Source organism: Sipha flava, unplaced genomic scaffold (genome assembly GCF_003268045.1).
Source record: "Sipha flava isolate LNK unplaced genomic scaffold, YSA_version1 247_pilon_pilon, whole genome shotgun sequence".
In the NCBI taxonomy this organism is placed as follows: Eukaryota; Metazoa; Arthropoda; class Insecta; order Hemiptera; family Aphididae; genus Sipha; species Sipha flava.
In genome coordinates this window covers 252,667-271,062 of record NW_020272895.1, presented here as the reverse complement: position 1 = coordinate 271,062, position 18,396 = coordinate 252,667, and the positions used below count along the sequence as shown (strand labels likewise).

Below are 18,396 nucleotides of genomic sequence, written 5' to 3'. Positions count from 1 at the left end.
GACAACAATCGTAACAATAACGTGATGTTTATATCGACCGACAGGAATTAGAGCTCAGGATAGAGACGCAAAAGCAAACGTTGCAGTCTAGAGACGAGAGCATTAAAAAGCTCTTGGACATGCTCCAGAACAAAGGCGTCGGTGAGTAAATTTATGTGTTAATAAAATATATTGTGTAGTTTAAATATTTATTCGAAACGGCTCAAAGCCTAGAAAAAAGAAAAAAAAAAAGAAAAAATTGTAATAATAATAACACAACACATAAAATAGCACTTTATACCTTTTACTGTTTTTTTTTTTTTGTTTTGAAAAAAAAACAAATAAAATAAATAAAAACGTTTAATGGCAAAATGTAAGATGCGTTTGTTTTAGCAGGCAAGGAGGAGGAGAGACAGTTATTTCAGCAAATGCAGTTGATGGCACAAAAGCAGGTCGTTTCAAACGTTCGCAATCAGAACTTACAGTTAACAGCCAATTCAGTGTGTTTTGCCTTGTTGTATCTTCTCATAAAAAATATTCTCTCTTTTTCTCTCTTTGAAGCACACCAAAAACATACAAATATGCACTACTTCCAAAAAAAAAAAAAAAAATTATAGCATATAAAAATACCACAAGAAATGCCTATTATTTTTAAATTACATATTTTGACAGTGATAATAATCGTATATTGACCAAGCTTGCTGCAGTTGTGTTTTTTTATTTATTTGTTTTTTTGTTGTTATTGTTGTAATGTTCGCTGTGCGTTGATTTGTTCGGATCGGTTGGCAACTCTAATATGGTTTTTTTTCTATTCAGATATCATGTAGGTACGTAGCATACATACCTAATCACACTTTTCCTTAATTGTTTAATTTACACGATGAGACTAAGACGGGACAAGTTATTAGGCCTTCAAGGTCTAACGCACTGAATCGGTTTAATGAATGTATGGTATAAGACGATTAATTTATATAAAATAATACATAACAATAGACAAAAAAAAAAATGGAAATATACATACACTCATATAGACAAACACAGACACATACACACATACACACACACACGCGCGCGCGCGCACCTTACGTTTTTCCCCAAAGAACTGCGCTTTGGTGTTTTGCGTCTTAATGTCTCGTCTCTCCTGCTTCACTTATCTCGAGAAAACCAAAAGAATAAAATACCTTATCTTGATATGACATGTTATCAATAACATTTAGAGTTACCAGCCCAAGAACTCGTAGTAGATTCGCACTATACATAAACGCATTTTATAATTATTTTTATATTTTATTTTTGAAATTTTTTGATCCATCCCCCCCCTTATTAAAACAATAAACCGACCAAAAAAGTAGCGATTTGTTATTATTATTTATTATTTTTTTGTTTATTTTTAATTTTTATGTTTTTTTTTTAAACAATTTTCTTTTTTTTTTCTTTTTATAGAGTGTAATTTGATGGCTTTATATGTAATTGCTTTGGATGTTTGTAGGTGGTAAAGTGGTAGAGGCGATTGAATTAGAGGCCCGTCAAGTTGACTTAGAGGCACGACTGTTAGAGAATGAAAACCTTGTCCACCACTTCCAGTCTGTTATCAGGAATCGGGATCAGGAACTCAACAGTACGAAGCGCGTGAGTACCCACACACTCACACACACACAACAAATACACAGACACACACATACATATACACACACACACACACACACACACACGCACGCACGCATACATTCACATAGACACACATTGCAAGATATAAAAAGTTCCGTACGTACTACGGAGCATTTTTGAAAAAAGTGGTTGTTTTAAAAAAAAAATACCTCTCTTTTAATTTTATTTTTGTTGTAAAATCTAATTAATCGATTCCTCGATATATTTTGCATGCCTGACCGTGTTTCGTAATGGGCTCCTGTTCTCGATACCAGTCACCTATCACGATTTACATATTATCATGTTCATATTATTATTCAATTACACATAATTACGAGTATATTGACATAATATACGTTTAACTAAGATATATACATATATAGATAAAACGTCCTTTCGGTGGTGGTCTTTTTCCATCTGACAGTCCGAGGACTTGCATGAGCACCCGTGGACTAATTAATCTACGATCGACAGGACGTTAATGGGCGGGCGGGTCACTGTTATTATCATACTTTTACTACTACAAACAACCAAAACTACTACTATTACTAATATTACATTTATTACTACTACTACTACTACTACTACTACTACTACATATACTACCACCGCCATCACTACTACTACTAATATTACTATAAATAGTAACTACTACGAATCTATGTTCTCTGACACAAAGCCCACTTTTGTGAAACCATTTTGTGTTTTTTTTTTGTTGTTGTTTATAATTGGACAACACAGGACCTTAAGACCACCAATGACAATCTAAAAGCACTGCAAATGGAATTAGAAAAAGCATACCAGACCCAAAACGTGGGGGTGGCTTCCAGTGGCACACTGACCGCCATCCTGGAGACAAAGGACGCTCGCATAGCGACGCTGGAAAAGGAGGTCGGTCTCCTGGAGCAGGAGCTGGATAGGATGCGACTGTACGCCGGGTCACCAGGCCATGCGCTAGACAGAAGCGTCCAGTTCGCGGCGGCTCCAGCGTTCAAGCATCAAGTGAGTAGCCCATCGTCGGACACGCTGACCGCATGCGACCTTGGCGGAAGACATCTCTTGATCCCCGCTTGTTTTTCACCATGTTCATGTGTCATGCACTTTTCTCCATCTATATCGGCGTTCATCCACACGATAACAATGATAACCAGGGCTCGGATTTAATAGCATAAATGAGTGCTGAAATATGCGACGTTTTATGATTGTTTAAATTCAAAGAGAAGCATTATAATATGCCTTAAAAACATGAAAAAAAATTTCATTTTAATTCATTTAAATTATTATCCTCCGTTAACAACTTAAAATTTTAAATTTCTTAAATAATTATTTACAGATTAATAAATTATAGATACCTACTATTCTATTGCAGACAAAAATGTTCCTTGCAATTTTCATTTAAATCGCAAAGTTTATGAAAAACACAAAATAAATCACATGCATGTACGTATAAAACGCCACAAAAACTTGATAAATGCAAAATATTGTGTTTACGATTATGGATTATTATTTTATTATTATCGATTATTATCTCGTTATATTCAAATATATAACCTTCTCTACTGCTTTTATCAGTATCCTATAATAATCAGCGTACTCAATATGATCCTAGCCCTGATGTTAACAACGCACGTCGTTGCTACTGTTATTGTTGTTCTCGTTGTCGTGATCTTGACGTTATTATAATAATAATATCATAGTGTATGCGTTCGTTTCTACTTTCTCTGTCTTCTTTCTTTTTATTTGTTGGTTTTTATCTTGTTTTTCTTTTTATTTATTATTATTATTTCTCTTTCATTCAAAAAATGCCCCTTGAATGCTTTTTGGGCGAAAACGATCATCTCTCCATCCCGACAGCGGTCGATTACGTGCAACCTTGTTCGGTGTACAGCGTACGTGTGTATGTGTGTTACATATTAGATGAGTTTGTTACCTATATTTATTTTACGACGGTACGACAATACATATGTTTTATTATTTTTATTGTTGCTATACGGCGGTGGATTGCTGTGTAGTAATGGTATAATAATATTGCGCTACGAGTGGGATAGGTGACTTTTACTACGAAACAGACTGGACTGCGATAATATTACGTATTCGTACAGCACAAGTAGATTTAGATTGTTGGCTTGTTTGATCGTTATAGCTGTTGTATTGACGTGCTAACTATAATACACCGTCCTCGTCGCCTGTAAGGTAAGGGTAATAACCCCGTGTAATAATAATGTAATTATAATGTTAAAAAAAATTTTAAAAATACAGTTGTAACACTATTGCAGTGGACATACATGCGCATGCGTGCGTACTGGACGTGAATATATCATTTTTTTTATGTGGGGGAGGAACTAAATAACAAATCCCGGATAGATTTAAATACACAAAGATATACCTTAAAAATGTATAACTTTTTAATATTCATCTTGTGTCCTCGTCGGTTTGCCATTTGAATCATTATATAACGTTAATTTATTAATTCGAGATTCGCGTGTTTTATTAATTTCATATCCAGACAAATATTTTCCAACAAATTCCTAGAAAATATACTGTTAATTTCATTTTCAATTATAACCAGCAGTATTAAAATTCATTATATTATCGATAATCCATAGTCAAAATTGGTTGATTTTCCTGGGTACCGGTTAACCCGTTAAAACAGAATTTTGTTTTCTCGGTTTAAAATCGAGTCTTACGTTTTCCGGGTTTCGGTTAAAGGATATAATTAGGATTTTCTAATAAAATGTGTACGGTAACAGTTTTAGATAAACTAACGGAAAACACTTAAGCAAGTGACTTATTAATGGTATCTATCAAATTTAGTTGGACGATTAGACGGTTGAGAGTAAAGACAATAAAAAAGGACACAAATTAATGTTGAATAATAAAATCACATATGAAAACAGTAACGATTGTTAATAATATATACAGAAATGTACCATAAATTTTGTTTTTCGAGATGACTAATGACTATTAACAGTAGTCGTACAAGTTATAAGTTATAACGATTTAAACGGATCCGAATTAAAAATACACACTTCAGTTTCATCCGTTCCCCGAAAACAAAAGTTTAAAGATATACCACAGATATAAACGAAGCTAAAATTTATTTATTTCAAATTTGATCACGATTGCAAATTGTTAAACATTTGAACGAACTTGAACACCGGTTTTGAGTTGAAACGGTGTGGATTATTCTACGGGTTTCAGGTTTGGAAAAAACACTTGATTTACGTATTTCTCAGATTTCTGATTTCGGTTCTTACCGGGTTTCGAAATTTTTCAGAGCGCACACGGTTTCAAAACCAGGTTGCCACCCGTTTTGACTCCTTGCTATAGCGAATACTTCGTATATACTTCGACAGCAACTAACCGGAGTTATCGAGAGTGTACACGCGAGAGCATTTAACTCGTCGTGTACTTCGTAAATTATATCGCATCACGATTTGAACTGCATGCACATCGTCTGGACGATAAGCACTAATGATCACCTATTTCATTGCCTTTGACGCGATTCCCGAAACCCGATGAAATACACGTGTCTGTAACACTGTACTTAGAGTACGAGCCGACGTTCTACGCGAGATTGAAAAAAAAAGACAATACAAATGCTAACGGATTTATAATCATCTAATGGAAAACCGTAAACGTGATGTACAATGTTTATAAATCCGTTTCTCGGGAAAAAAATAAAAACATACATTTATCTCGTCAAAGTACAATGTTCACGTTGCTCGCATCGCTATCGAAAGGCATGTTATAGATAACCCCAATGCAAAACGCAATACCATTGTTGTGTTCACATACGACCGGCCGTACACATTTTCATCATTTTTTCCCCTTTAGCGCAACCATGCATGGCCATCAGTGCATCGGTACACTTCATTCTCATCGGTTTTCACGTATTATATATCAACGTAACTTCTTTGTGTTTTGTCATACAATAAAATAATAATATAATTATATTTATTTAACGGTGTGTACTAAAGCTAACAATAATAATATTAAAAAAAAAAAAAAAAAAAATTACGATTATCCAATGCGTTACTTAATGAGTGACATTGAGAGGATATGACAGCCCGGGGTAAAGTTGCATAATGTGATATTGGTATCGTGTACAGTTAGAAGAGTTCCGGTCGGAAATCCAAAGGCGTGACCAAGAGATTGTGGCCATGAGCGCCAAGATGAAAACCTTGGAAGAACAGCACACCGACTACCAGAGGCACATCGGGGTGCTGAAAGAGTCGTTGAGCGCAAAGGAAGAACATTACACGATGTTACAAGCGGACGTAAGTGTAAAACAATCAATTACTCATTTCGATGACCTCTCGACCGAATTGTAGCGCATTAAGATATCATGTGTGTTCACCGGACGAGCGGAAAAAACGAAAAATAAAAGATTAGGAGAAAAAAAAATATATTTATTTCACTAGGGAAACCGGATTAGGCATCTAAAACTACACGTAACGTCACGTCTTACGTATGACCAAAGCGGTTTCTGTTCAACACGATAATGTTATTGTTATCAAGATATTCTCGTCGCGATATCTTATTCGTTTAACGTTTTCCTTCTCGCGTTCACTGTTTTAAAAAACTATATACTTAGCTCGAAAGTTTTTGGCGTACACAATAATACTGTCGCGTAATAAGGACAAAGCCAAACCGGCTTTAAACTTTCAAACAATAACCCATTGTTTTCACTTGCTATTTATTTCAATTTAATAATCAAGACATAATATTTCTGATAAACGCATTGATATTCGAGGCGATACGTTTGTATTACAAGTGCTATAACTCGGTGCACTATTTGGGTATATCCGTATAAATAAAATTTTCATAACATTCCGTAGTCAAATACGATTTCGCTACGAATCAATTGTGATCGATTGTTTTTCGATACGACAGAAAAGCGTTTGCTAATATGCGCGTGTGTGGTCACTTCTAAAATTCAAAAGATAATGATAACTATTTCTCTTCTACAGACCTCACGCACTGTACTCCTAAACGTTTAATAGATATTTTCGATAAGTAACAGTAATATTTTCGAAAAATACGTACGGTAGATGCGATTTAAAATCATTCCCATTCGTTTCTCAATAAACGAGCAAGAGGAAATACATCAACGCAATAACGCGAAAAATAAAATGTCGATAATTTATTAATTATTTTACAATAAAAACGTCTTGTGACGAATTTAATGTCTTGCATATTTTCAAACTTGTCACGAGTTAAATTTTCATTTCATCTGAATTTTTAACGATTTAATTTTTTTGTTTATATGCATGTTTATTGTTTATATATTTATATTTTTCTACCTCTACTTATTTTACGTTCAATTTATAAGCACTGTGCAAAATGTATTTTATCATTAAAATTAAAACACTACATTACGTTACCTACGACACAAGCAATACTAAAGTCGTTTTATAGTATAATCTTAAACACATAGTGTTCATAGGATAGGGAATAAAACTAAATTATCTATTCTCATCACGATCCTGCTCATCGTGAATAATGTTCTTTTTGTGCGTTCCGAAGTTTGGACACAATGGTTTTTCCGTTTTTCTGCCTTTATCATATTGTTGTATTTTACAAAACATTTACAGGTTGAAGAATTGCGTTCGCGACTAGAAGAAAAAAATCGTATAATTGAGAAGAAGACGCAAACTGCCTTGCAAGCTAATCAGGAAAAAAATAGAGTGACAAGTGAAATTAATGAGCTCAAGGATCACGTGGATATTAAAGACCGGAAAATTAATGTTTTGCAAAGAAAAGTATGTATAACTACGCGTATCATTAATTATTTATTCATTTTTATTTAGTAGTATGATTTTATGTTAAAAATAATTATTCAGTTTGTAGTATAATTTGTATTTAGTGACTGTTTCGCGAGAAAAAAATTGCTATCTTTTTTTTTTGTATTATAATTATAATTATTTTCTTTTTTCACGTTATTTATTGGTCTTGCGTTTATGATGTTTTTTTTATTATTTATATTTGTTTGTGTGTATTAAAATTATAGTATTAGTTTCTTTTATTATACAGTATAGTGCACACATTTATTTTGTTCGGCTTATTCTCTTAGCCAGTATTTTTTGTAAGTAGATTTGTTTTTATAACGTAAAATTACTGTTACCCGAACTAATATTTATTTTGTGTTTGAAATCGTAGATTGAAAATTTGGAGGATTTATTGAAAGAAAAGGACAACCAAGTGGAAATGGCTAGAACGAGACTAGCGTCACTTCAAGCACATCAGTGTTCGTCCGAAGGCGCAGTTACAAGTTTAGAAGAGGCGATCGGTGACAAAGAGAAACAAATGAATCAATTGCGAGAACAAAGGGACAGAGCCGAGCAAGATAGACAGGAAGAAAGAGACTTACACGAGAGGGATATTGCCGATTTCAAATTAAAACTCCATGCTCTAGAAAGCGAGGTGGAAAAGCTCCATACTCGACTGAATAGAGCGAATAGTGAGAAAAATCGTCTAGAAGAACGACTGGAACAATCACAAAGTGAACTTGGAAAATCAAAGGCAGAGTTAGAGAAGGCGTCGAGTGAGGTGAACAGGAGTGGTGCGGATTGGGAGTACACAAGACAAAAGTTTGCTCGATTGGAACTTGAAAACGCTCAGCTACGGCAAGATTTGGAATTATCGCAAACGACGTTCGGTCGGAGCACGTTGACCAAGTCTCAAGAGATGGACAGAGTGCAAGATAGGGCGGACAAAGCGCTTAACGATTTGAGAACAGCACAAGCAGATCTCCGCATCGCTCGTGCCGACAACGACAAGCTGCTGGGCGAGATCAAAGCGTTACAGGAAAAACACGAAAGTTCTCAAGGCGAGATATACCGGTTGGTAACGAAATTGGAAAAATCCCAAGGCGAGATCAATAACGTCAAGGACGAGTACGACCGAAATCAATCCAGTGTAACTAGGATTCTCGCCGAAAGAGAAAAGGCACTAGTCGAGTTAGAAAAGACCAAAGAAGAATTGGAACGATCGCAGAGTACACTAGGCAAAGCGCAACTCCAACAGGAAAAATTACAAATGGCGTTGGACGATGCACAAAGGGAAACCGATCGAGTGCAAGATACATTAAACAAAGTTACCAGTGAACTCAGAAAGGTAATATAAGGCTATTCGAGTAAACATTTTATTTTTAATACGTATATTATACCTGTTTATTCATATAAATCTTACATATAGTACCATATTGAAAAAGAACAAAACACGTTTGAACTCACCAATGTACAAACACAGTTGGACAAAGCACTCGGACAGGCTGCACGTTTACAAAAAGACAAAGAAGCAATTCAAATAGAATACGAGAATTTAAAAGCTAAATACGAAATCAGTCAAGTAAACAATTATAGTAAATTAATAACTCTATCATTGTGATAATTTATTCATTTTTTTTTTTATCATAATGTTTAGTCGATGGTAGCCAGATTGCAAAAAGAGAAAAATCAATTGTTAGATGACAAAGAGAAAAACAAAAATGATGCTGATCTATTCCATTCTCAGATAATGAAATACCAGAGAGAAAAAGAAAAAATTCAAGCTGAACTTGATCTTACCGAAGAGAGATACGAGAAAACACAATCAATGTTAAAAAAAACTCAGGTAAAAAATATTTCAAATTAAATCTGACAAAATTGTTGGTTAAATATATATACTATTTCTAACTTCAAACATAGTGGGTTTTTGTAAAGTTAATTCTGTTTGATTAACTTTTATTCATAAATTTGAAAACTAATAATACATTTATATTTATACTACTTTATATTAGTTTCAAAACCATTTAATATCATTCAACTTCGTGTTTTACAGCTTGAGAAAGAAGATGCTATAAACGAACTTGATTTACAAAAAGATAAAATAGAAAAATGTCAAAAAGCAATGTATGAAGCCATACAAGATAAAAACAGTGCTAAAGATGAACTAGATAGAGTTATGGAGAAATACGACCGGTAACGTTTGAACAATATTTATCTGTAATAATTTAAAGATTTTCACAATCTTATTCATATTTTATTTTATCAGGGTGCAAAATGAACTATACCAAGTGAAGAAATCCTTAGAAATCGTCGAAAATGAAAGAGATGATGTTAAGCTAGAGATGGAAAAATTACAATTACATGCCATGAAAGCTCGAGATGATCAAAGAAAATCTAAATCCGAAATCCAAGAGTTACAAGAATCATATGATAGATTAGTAATACAGCTAGAAAGAACTAAGGACATAGAAGATAAGTTCAAGGACGAAAAAGAACACCTTATGGACAATTTAGACCTAATGAAAGAACGATGCGATAAATTGCAAATGGACGTCAGGAGATTATCTGCAGAAAGAGATAAACTACAGACTGAAGCCATGAACAATGCGTATGAAATGGAAAGAGCTCATTCCCAAGTGTCCAAGACTCAAGTGCTGCTTGAAGACCAACAGAAAGATGTAAATAAACTTTCGATTGAACTGGAAAAAATGTCGGAAAAATATAACAAATTAATGATAGAATACAAGAAATCACAATCGGATGTCGAGTTATACAAATCGCAAGCATCGTCATTTAGAGAAGAAGCCGAAAGATATTCAGTACGGCAACAAGAGAGGATAAAAGAAGAACTAGAATTATTTAAAAATAAATACACTCAAGAAATGGAGAAATCAGAGAAATTACAATTAACGTGTAAAAAATTAGAAGACAAAATGCACGATATAAATACGGAACTAGAAAAGAGTAAATCAGAATATGCTAAATTTAAAAAAGAAAACGAAAAACTTGTAATAGATTACGAAAAGTTACAAATGAAATGTGACAAATTAGTTACAGATAATGATAAATTAAGGACCGAGATCGCTACGGTCGGCGAGCAAAATAGTTTCGACTTGGAAAGGACGAAGGATCGTTACGCGAAAACAAAACAGTCTCACGAAAAAACTGAAATGGAGCTTTATAGAACCCAGATGGATGTGGATAAGTTGAAGAAGGAAAACGAAAAATTGAAAACTGATTTGGTTCGTGTAGAAGCCGAGTTGTTGCAATTTAAACCAGAAAGAGATTACGATCGGTTTATGAGAGACAAACCAGTGTTAGGCCGGTCACAAAGTACTTGCAAAGACTTTGGAGATTTTGACCGCACCATGTCTGAAGATCGCTTGAGAGACCGTCTTGAGCAGAGCCAAGCAAAATGTCATAGGATTTCCGAGGAGAAATTAAAATTAGAAACTGAACTCCATCAAGTCAAACGAGCACTGGAACAACATCAAATGTCTCAATCGAACTCTGAGCTTTATGTTAAAGAAAACATCGTTAAGGTGCAACAAGACCTGAACCAAACATTACGAGAAAAAGAAATTCTCAAAGAAAAACTCGAGATAAAGGAAAAACAGTTGCAAGAGTGGAAATCCCGATTGGACAGTTCGAGTGTCATATTAACGGAAAGAGAAGAGCTGTTGAAACAGTTGAAAAACAGCGAAAGACGATTGGAAGAATCGCAAAGACAAATGTCCAAACTTGATGCAGACCTAAAAAAAGTAACATCGGAGCGAGATGAGTTGATAAATATGCTGAAAAAATCGCAATCGGTGTTGTTACAATGCCAAGATAAGCTGCAAGCGTCTGAGAGGAGTTTGGAACTGGAAAAGGACGAGGTTAAACGGTTGAAGGCCGATCTGAGAAACCAAGACATGAACACGAAGCAAAACGTCGAACAAGACTCCGCCCGTCTAAGAGACCTCATTAGAACGAAAGACAAAGAATTGGACGCCTGTAGACAGAGTTTGGCGGTCAAAGAGCAAGAAGCGAAAACGCTACAACAAACAATACAGCAGATGCAATCAGCGTTGAGGGAGCGTAACCAGGGCGTGGACAGCGAAAGAGGTAACCTGCAGAAATCATTGGACGCACAACGAATGGTGACCGAGGAGCTGCAAAAGAAACTACAATCGGCGCAGCAACAAATTAACATCAAAGAAGCTACTGTGAACGATCTTAAGAAACAACTGCAAGCCGTCCAGATAGAGAACAAACGCAAGACGGACGAATTGACGTCTAAAATTTCCACGTTGGAGAAGCAATTGCAGGTGTCTGCGACATCCAATGACAACGCTTTGAAGGAAGACGTGAGGAAACTTTTGGATGAACTGGACCATACCCAGAGCGAACTTAAAAACCTCGCGCTAGAAAAAGACAAGATTTCGCATCAAAACCAACAGATCCGAAACGAACTAGAGAAGAAGCAGGTTGGCCTTCTGCTTTATAAGGATATTATTACCAATATTAATTGCTCTCAGATATTATATTATTTAGTTATTGTTCTTTTGATATTATTTATTTTGTAATATAAATAATTATTTTTTGTTTTTTGTTTTTTTAATTTTTTTTTATTATTATTTTTCGTCATTTCAGTCCTACGGCTCGTAAAACGTATTGTAGTACAAATATTTTTGTTGTGTAAGCACGTTATCTAACTTTTTTTCTGTTTGTATGCCTAATCAGCTGGAACTCCAAGATGCCCAGAAGAAAGCACAAGTGGCCTCGTCAAAACTCAACGAAGAGACGAGCTCGTTAAAAGCGCAACTAGAAGAGCAAAAGAGACAGTTGGAGGCCCAACGACGGCAGCTGGAAGAGCTAAGAAAAAGCGTCGACGGCCGGTCGAGGCAGTTGGAAGAAAAAGAAAAACATGTGGCGGAACTGGACGCCAAGTTGAAGAAGCGGAAAGAAAACTTGGATCTGTTAGAATCGCAAATAAACAAGGTACGGATGTTGCGTTCGATGCACGACGAACGTAGTTTTCACACAAACTGGTTGAACCATTTCAGGGAAAATCGCAAGCTGGCGACAGTGACGTGATAAAAAAGCTGCAGAGTCAAATCGAGAGTTTGCAAAAGGAGTTGGAGAAATCTAAGGAAGAAGCGAGTAGGTCGCAGACAGACATGGAACGGCTGCTGCAGGTCGTACAAATGGGCCAGGAAGAGCAGAACGCGAAAGAAAAACAAATCAGAGAGCTACAAGAGTGAGTGTATAGATGCGATTGTTTTCAAAGATTCTTTTTTTCTTTTCTTTTTTTTTGCTTCTCGCATATTTTATCCGAAACTTTTTTAGGGCGTTGAAGAACGCACAAGCCAAGATGAGAGGGCCACACCCATCGTCTCAACAGCAACAGCAACAACATCCTTCGAGACAGCCGAAAAAAGACGAAGAGGTAAACGTCCAATAATCCCACGGCGAAAACGATGTCATTATATTAACGAACCAATTTTCACTAACAAAAAACCAACTCATATCCAAGTATAAAACTACACGTTTGCATTGCGTGTTAAAAAACTTTCGAATCACCAGTTTACGAAAATTGAAAAATTTCATACATTTCAAGTTCAATCATCTTGTCAATGCGATATCTACGTAATAACTATGTAAATCTAACGAAGGTATATTTTTATGCATTATTGAAATGTATAATGAATTAAACTATTCACTTTTTTCGTATTTTTACGTTATTATTACTCTTAAAATTCGTTTAAAGTTTAATATATTTTTATCACAATATTTATTAATTTCAATAAACCGTTTTCCACACATGAATAAACAGTTTGTACGCAGTATTATACAATTATAAAAATCAATAATGTTATGGTCGAAATTCATATTTTTGTGAGAAATCAAAGCGAATTTTCACTTTTTAGTAAGTACAAGTAATTATAATTGATTTCAAGAAATTAATATTTCAATACTATATCATTTTTAACGGTTTACGATGAGACGACAATATTATTCAGTGAAATACTGTTAAAAATGTTGTTCTTATATTAAATGTCACCAAACCAGATGATATAATTTCTAATATGCTCCGTAGTAAAATTTGCATACGTTAACTTTCAAAAGTTTTTAATGGCGTCATTTTCCCGTCTTGAATAAATAATGTAATTATACGATGAACATCGTACTAACCAAAACTATTAACTTACCTTTTCCTTGTTCTTTACATTTATCCATCGCATTACTTTCCACCATTTTATCATTTTATTATTTATTTATTCATTTATTTTTTTATTTTTTATTTCACAACGTACACAGCCTGGCCCAGCAACCTTTTTGAAAGGACTATTCCAATAAACCAATTAAAACAAATGATTATATTTTTAATTTGTTTTTATTTTTTACTTAAATCATATCTCTTTATAAGACTTATTCCAATTACTAAAAAAAAAAAAAAACCGTTTGTGCTGTCACAATTTAGTTAAGTTTGAAAACACTCGTTTACTCATTTTCTATTATCGATTAACATTGATTTCGTTTCTTTCTTTTTATTACTTTTATTTTCTAAGTGGTTTTTTACTTGAGCGTGTATTTTGTTTTTATTTTTTAATCACTAAAATTGTACATACATAAATTACCTCGTTAAATTCGCGACACAGCGATTATATTAAGCTAATTTCATACTTACTTTATTATATACAATATTGTAAATATTTATCGATTCCAAGGGAAAGGAAGTGTTATAATACGGTTAATCGTTTCTTTTTCTTAGAAGAAGGGCCAGCTGTTGAACTATATTAGTTATTATTTTTGTAGCAGTTACCATTATTTTTTGTTTTGTTTTTTCTATATTTATTTGTTGTTATTACTCTCCGATCCCCGTACATCCGTCCCCGTAGAATGTAGACCAATCCGAAGACGTCGGCACGGTACTGGCCAACGGTGGTCACACCAAGAGCGAGCTGGAAAGCAAGTTCGCCGAGGAACTGGAAGAACTGCTGGAGGTAATACAGATGAAGAACGATCACATCGAAGAGCTACAGGAAGCGCTGAAAGAAAGCGTGACGATTATATCGGAGCGCGAGGAAGACCTGTTCCAAGAGCAAATCAAACGGAAGGACATCCAGGATCAGGTATTTACGCCATGACTACATACGCGTGCGGTGGAAAACGTTTGTTACCTCCGTTGAAGGACCGGTAAAAAAACAAAAAAGATCTATCATCTTATCTAGTATATCGTTATAAACGTTTTCCGCTGGCAATAATCAAGTAATATTTGCATATTTTCATCCAATTACTTAGGGGTATTTTCATTGTAATTATTGCTGACAGTACAGTTATAGATCGCACCCATCGTCCGGAGTGTTTTCCTTAAAGTAGTTTTTCGACTGTCAGTCAAAACAACAGTTGCATCAGAACACGATCGTTTCCGATACGATCAAAATGTCGTTAAAAATACGGCGAAATCCACACGTGCAGATATCGGACGCACAATAATTTACATTGATGAGTTAAGCCTTAAACCTTTCGGTTTCCAAAGTGTGCTCCACGACGTCTGTACATGGGCGCCGGGCCGTCATGAAATACTATCTGGTCAAAAATGTTCCTTTTGATTAATTATGCTATGACTTGGGGAAGGGCGCCCTGAAAAACTTTAGATCAAAAAGGGGGCCGTGAGTCGAAAAAGTTTGAGAAGCACTGAGTTCAGAGATAGAGGCACATACGAGTCAAACCGATTACGATGGTTTACTGAACGCGACGGTCCAAGGTCTTCGTGATCCGCTCGACTATGTTTTAACTTAAACGTCTCTGCGTCAACTTAAAAGGATCAGCTCTGAGGAGATTAACCCGAGACGTTTTTGTCAAAGTTCGCGTACACCGTCCGTGCGTGGTACGATAATTAGCGATGAGTTCCGACGTTTATCACTAGTACAATATGTTGAGTTACGCGGCAAACGGAAACTGTGTTGCCGTTTTCCTCATAAATCTCTCAGGCCGATCTCGAAACAAAAAAATAAAAAATACGTAATGAAATCCGTTATCGCGTACTCGCGTGGACCAAAGGTTTAAAAGTCATCGTTGTAATATTGTGCCGTAAACATGTGCGAACGCAGTGAACACGTGGCATGCAAACACTCGCGTACATTTAGTTGCCTATCGCCGATGTTCCATAACGGAAATTATTGATCCGGCATATTATCCGTGGGTAACGCGCGGTGGCGTGGGAAATAATTGTTGAAAAACAACGAATTTAAAATTAATATTTCAATATTTCAATTCGATTCCGGTCTACTACAGTTACGTGCGTTTGAAACGTTTTGATTGGCGAAAACATCACGTTAAACAGATTTTAAATGATCGATCAACAGTTTACAGTGCCTCATACGATTTGAAAATGTAAAAAAAAAAAAAACCATCGGTATAATTATGTTCCGATGCGTATTTCTAGGCGGAAGGGGCACTTTAATCAATTATTATGTATTTCCACTCCATGAGCGTGTTTCGCATTCCCGAATTCAAAATTGATTTCGAAATGTTTTCCGAACGCTGCTACGAATACGCGGACCGCCATAACGTGACGCGTGAAAATCTATCGAAAAACTAAACGCGAAACGATAATGGTGTGGAACGTCGAAACGGACCACAGTTTGCGACTGATGTAGAACGCCGGAAAACGTGAAGGCGAAAGCGACGAAATAAACGTCAATATCGAACATTCCGTTTCGATACGATAGTTGTATGATGTGAACCTAACACCCGGTCGTTTGTTCATAACAGGTGTGCAGAATGGAAGAGCGGTTGTGTTTAGCTGAAAACCAATGCAAAAACTGTCGTGGGCTGTACAAGAGACTGGAGGCGTTGGAAGAACAGCTATTCGGCATACAGTCCGAGAGACGAGCGAAACTACAAGAGCTGTCCCAACTAAGGTAATGCGAAAAAAATTAATAAATAATGCAATAACCGTCGTAAGAATGTTTTGTAACGTGTTTTCACTCCGGCGTTTTCGCTACCTGTCGCTCCTTCTCCCACGGTTTATACGAGAGGAAAATAAATAGTTATCGGTCGCGAATCGTGTCGCCGAAACGTTGTCGTACACGGACGGTCAAACGGTCGGTTGTCCAAGCGGTAGAATCAATGTTGCGTCGAAAAAATAATTAAAAAAACTAAACTCTCACTTATATTTATTACTCACTTATCACTTATATTTCCCGGTGCATCGTGTTGCGTAACGACACAGGCACGTTTCACTACGGCGGCAAGGGTAACGACGATATCGTTATCAGGGTCGTAGCAAGCAAATATTGCGCTCGAGGCGAAACTTCTAAATGCGGCCTTAATTATTTTAATTTATAAAAAAATTCACAAAAAAACTGAATATTTTTTACAAACGCATATAAATAATACATTTTCCTTATAATTATGTAAGCGTTTGTTAATTTTACTTAAATCAATAACTTATTAAAAATATAAATATACATAATAGTTATAAGTAAATTCATAGATATTATATAATAATATTTATAAATTATATAAGTGAATATATAAATACATAATATTATTTTTACTTGTAAGTAATAAGTTATAAGTAACAATTAAATTGAAATTTTTTCATTTTTGCACCCTCCCAGGAATTGCGCACGGCGCAGTGTCCTCTATCCCCCCCTTGCTAAGGCCTTGATCGTTATGACCGACGAGCGTTTTCGATTCCACGACGTGTGCCTACGATCGAGGGATGGGCAGTTCTCCACCGGCTCGAAAGATATACTTTTATCGACTTTTTCAATTCTTTTGCACGCGCAGCACCCGCAGTCCGGAGCGGAAACTCTGCGTCGAAGGTAATCGTTATTGATCAGCCAAACGCGTTTGCACGGTACGGCAGCTGCATCAGTTTTCGGGTTCAGCGTGGGAGCAACTAGAGCCTAAATATTGTGGGCACTGAAATTGCTGAAAACAAAATAAAATGGTATTCAATTGTAATCACTGTAGATTATATAGATCTGAAAATAAAAAAACAAGAGTGCTACATTTGAACTCAGGGATGCTAAAAATCATAGTTGCGTCTATGGGATTCAGTGCAACGGTGTAGGTGGCAAAGTACCGATACCGTTTTTCCGTGAAATCTTTTACCCGTTCGTCAGGGTTTCTTACGACGCGCTCTACTCTTCTGGGCGAGTAGTAATTCGCTCGTCCCCGGAATTTACGTTTCAGATAACATTTTAGCCAGCGACCGGTAAACGATGTGACTTGATGATATCAGTGCACCGGTCTCCGTCATATGTTTTTTATTTTATCCTGGATTTCGTTTCGAAACGTGACTGGATCACCGGAAGTTTCTTTCCTCTCGTCTTTCCGCGAAAGCGATCGGTTTTTCGAGACTAGTCTTTGCGCGCGACGTGTAGTCCGCGGCAACCCGTAAGGAGTGATCCGACATCGAGACTTGCGCTCGGAACTGTAACACGGTCGTTACGAGCACGGTAACACGTACGTAACCACTCTGACCGACCGCGGTGAACTATTGATCGACGAAAACGGCCGTAAAAGAATGCGTAAAAAAAATTAAATTAAAAATTAAATCATGCGTCCTGCGACGGCGGTGTACCGTTGTTGCGATATATCCAGTGCCAACGTAAACAATCGAATCCCGTTGGTCCATGCAATAAGTAAATCGCATTAACGCTAACCACTACGCGGGGCTACACGTTTAACAATCGCTGTAAACGATTCGGAGGAAATCAAAACAAAATTTATTTATTTCGATTTTTTGTCGAAATCGTAAAAACTTGAATATTGGTTTTTTTTAAATGTTGCATTAAACCGACAGTGTTTTTTTTCTCAATTCACAGATAAAAACAGTACTTAACACCACTTGCTTTTTCGTTATCTGACGTATGTATGGTCGTAACCAAATTTATCCCACTACAGCAACTTACCAAATAAGAAATCGTGAGATCCTGTCGCAGCGATAATTCTTAACCATTCGACCGGTGTTCCTTTTTATTTTTTTCTGTACGAA

The 18,396-nt window shown here is 35.9% G+C and overlaps 1 protein-coding gene across 9 annotated transcripts in view; it reads left to right on the top strand.

Annotated features, from left to right (window-relative positions):
- The window catches only part of LOC112684242 (trichohyalin), a gene marked incomplete at its 5' end in the record, with an annotated part of 48,684 nt that overhangs the window by 25,014 nt on the left and 5,274 nt on the right, over positions 1–18,396 (top strand). The window contains 15 exon segments of one of the 9 annotated variants that reach the window (XM_025555647.1): positions 45–141; positions 1,469–1,608; positions 2,368–2,628; positions 5,739–5,906; positions 7,224–7,391; positions 7,789–8,745; positions 8,827–8,979; positions 9,055–9,243; positions 9,451–9,590; positions 9,664–11,866; positions 12,123–12,380; positions 12,446–12,639; positions 12,729–12,828; positions 14,282–14,515; positions 16,161–16,309. In XM_025555647.1, coding sequence (XP_025411432.1) covers positions 45–141; positions 1,469–1,608; positions 2,368–2,628; positions 5,739–5,906; positions 7,224–7,391; positions 7,789–8,745; positions 8,827–8,979; positions 9,055–9,243; positions 9,451–9,590; positions 9,664–11,866; positions 12,123–12,380; positions 12,446–12,639; positions 12,729–12,828; positions 14,282–14,515; positions 16,161–16,309 — 5,411 coding nt within the window. 9 annotated transcript variants of the gene reach the window in all.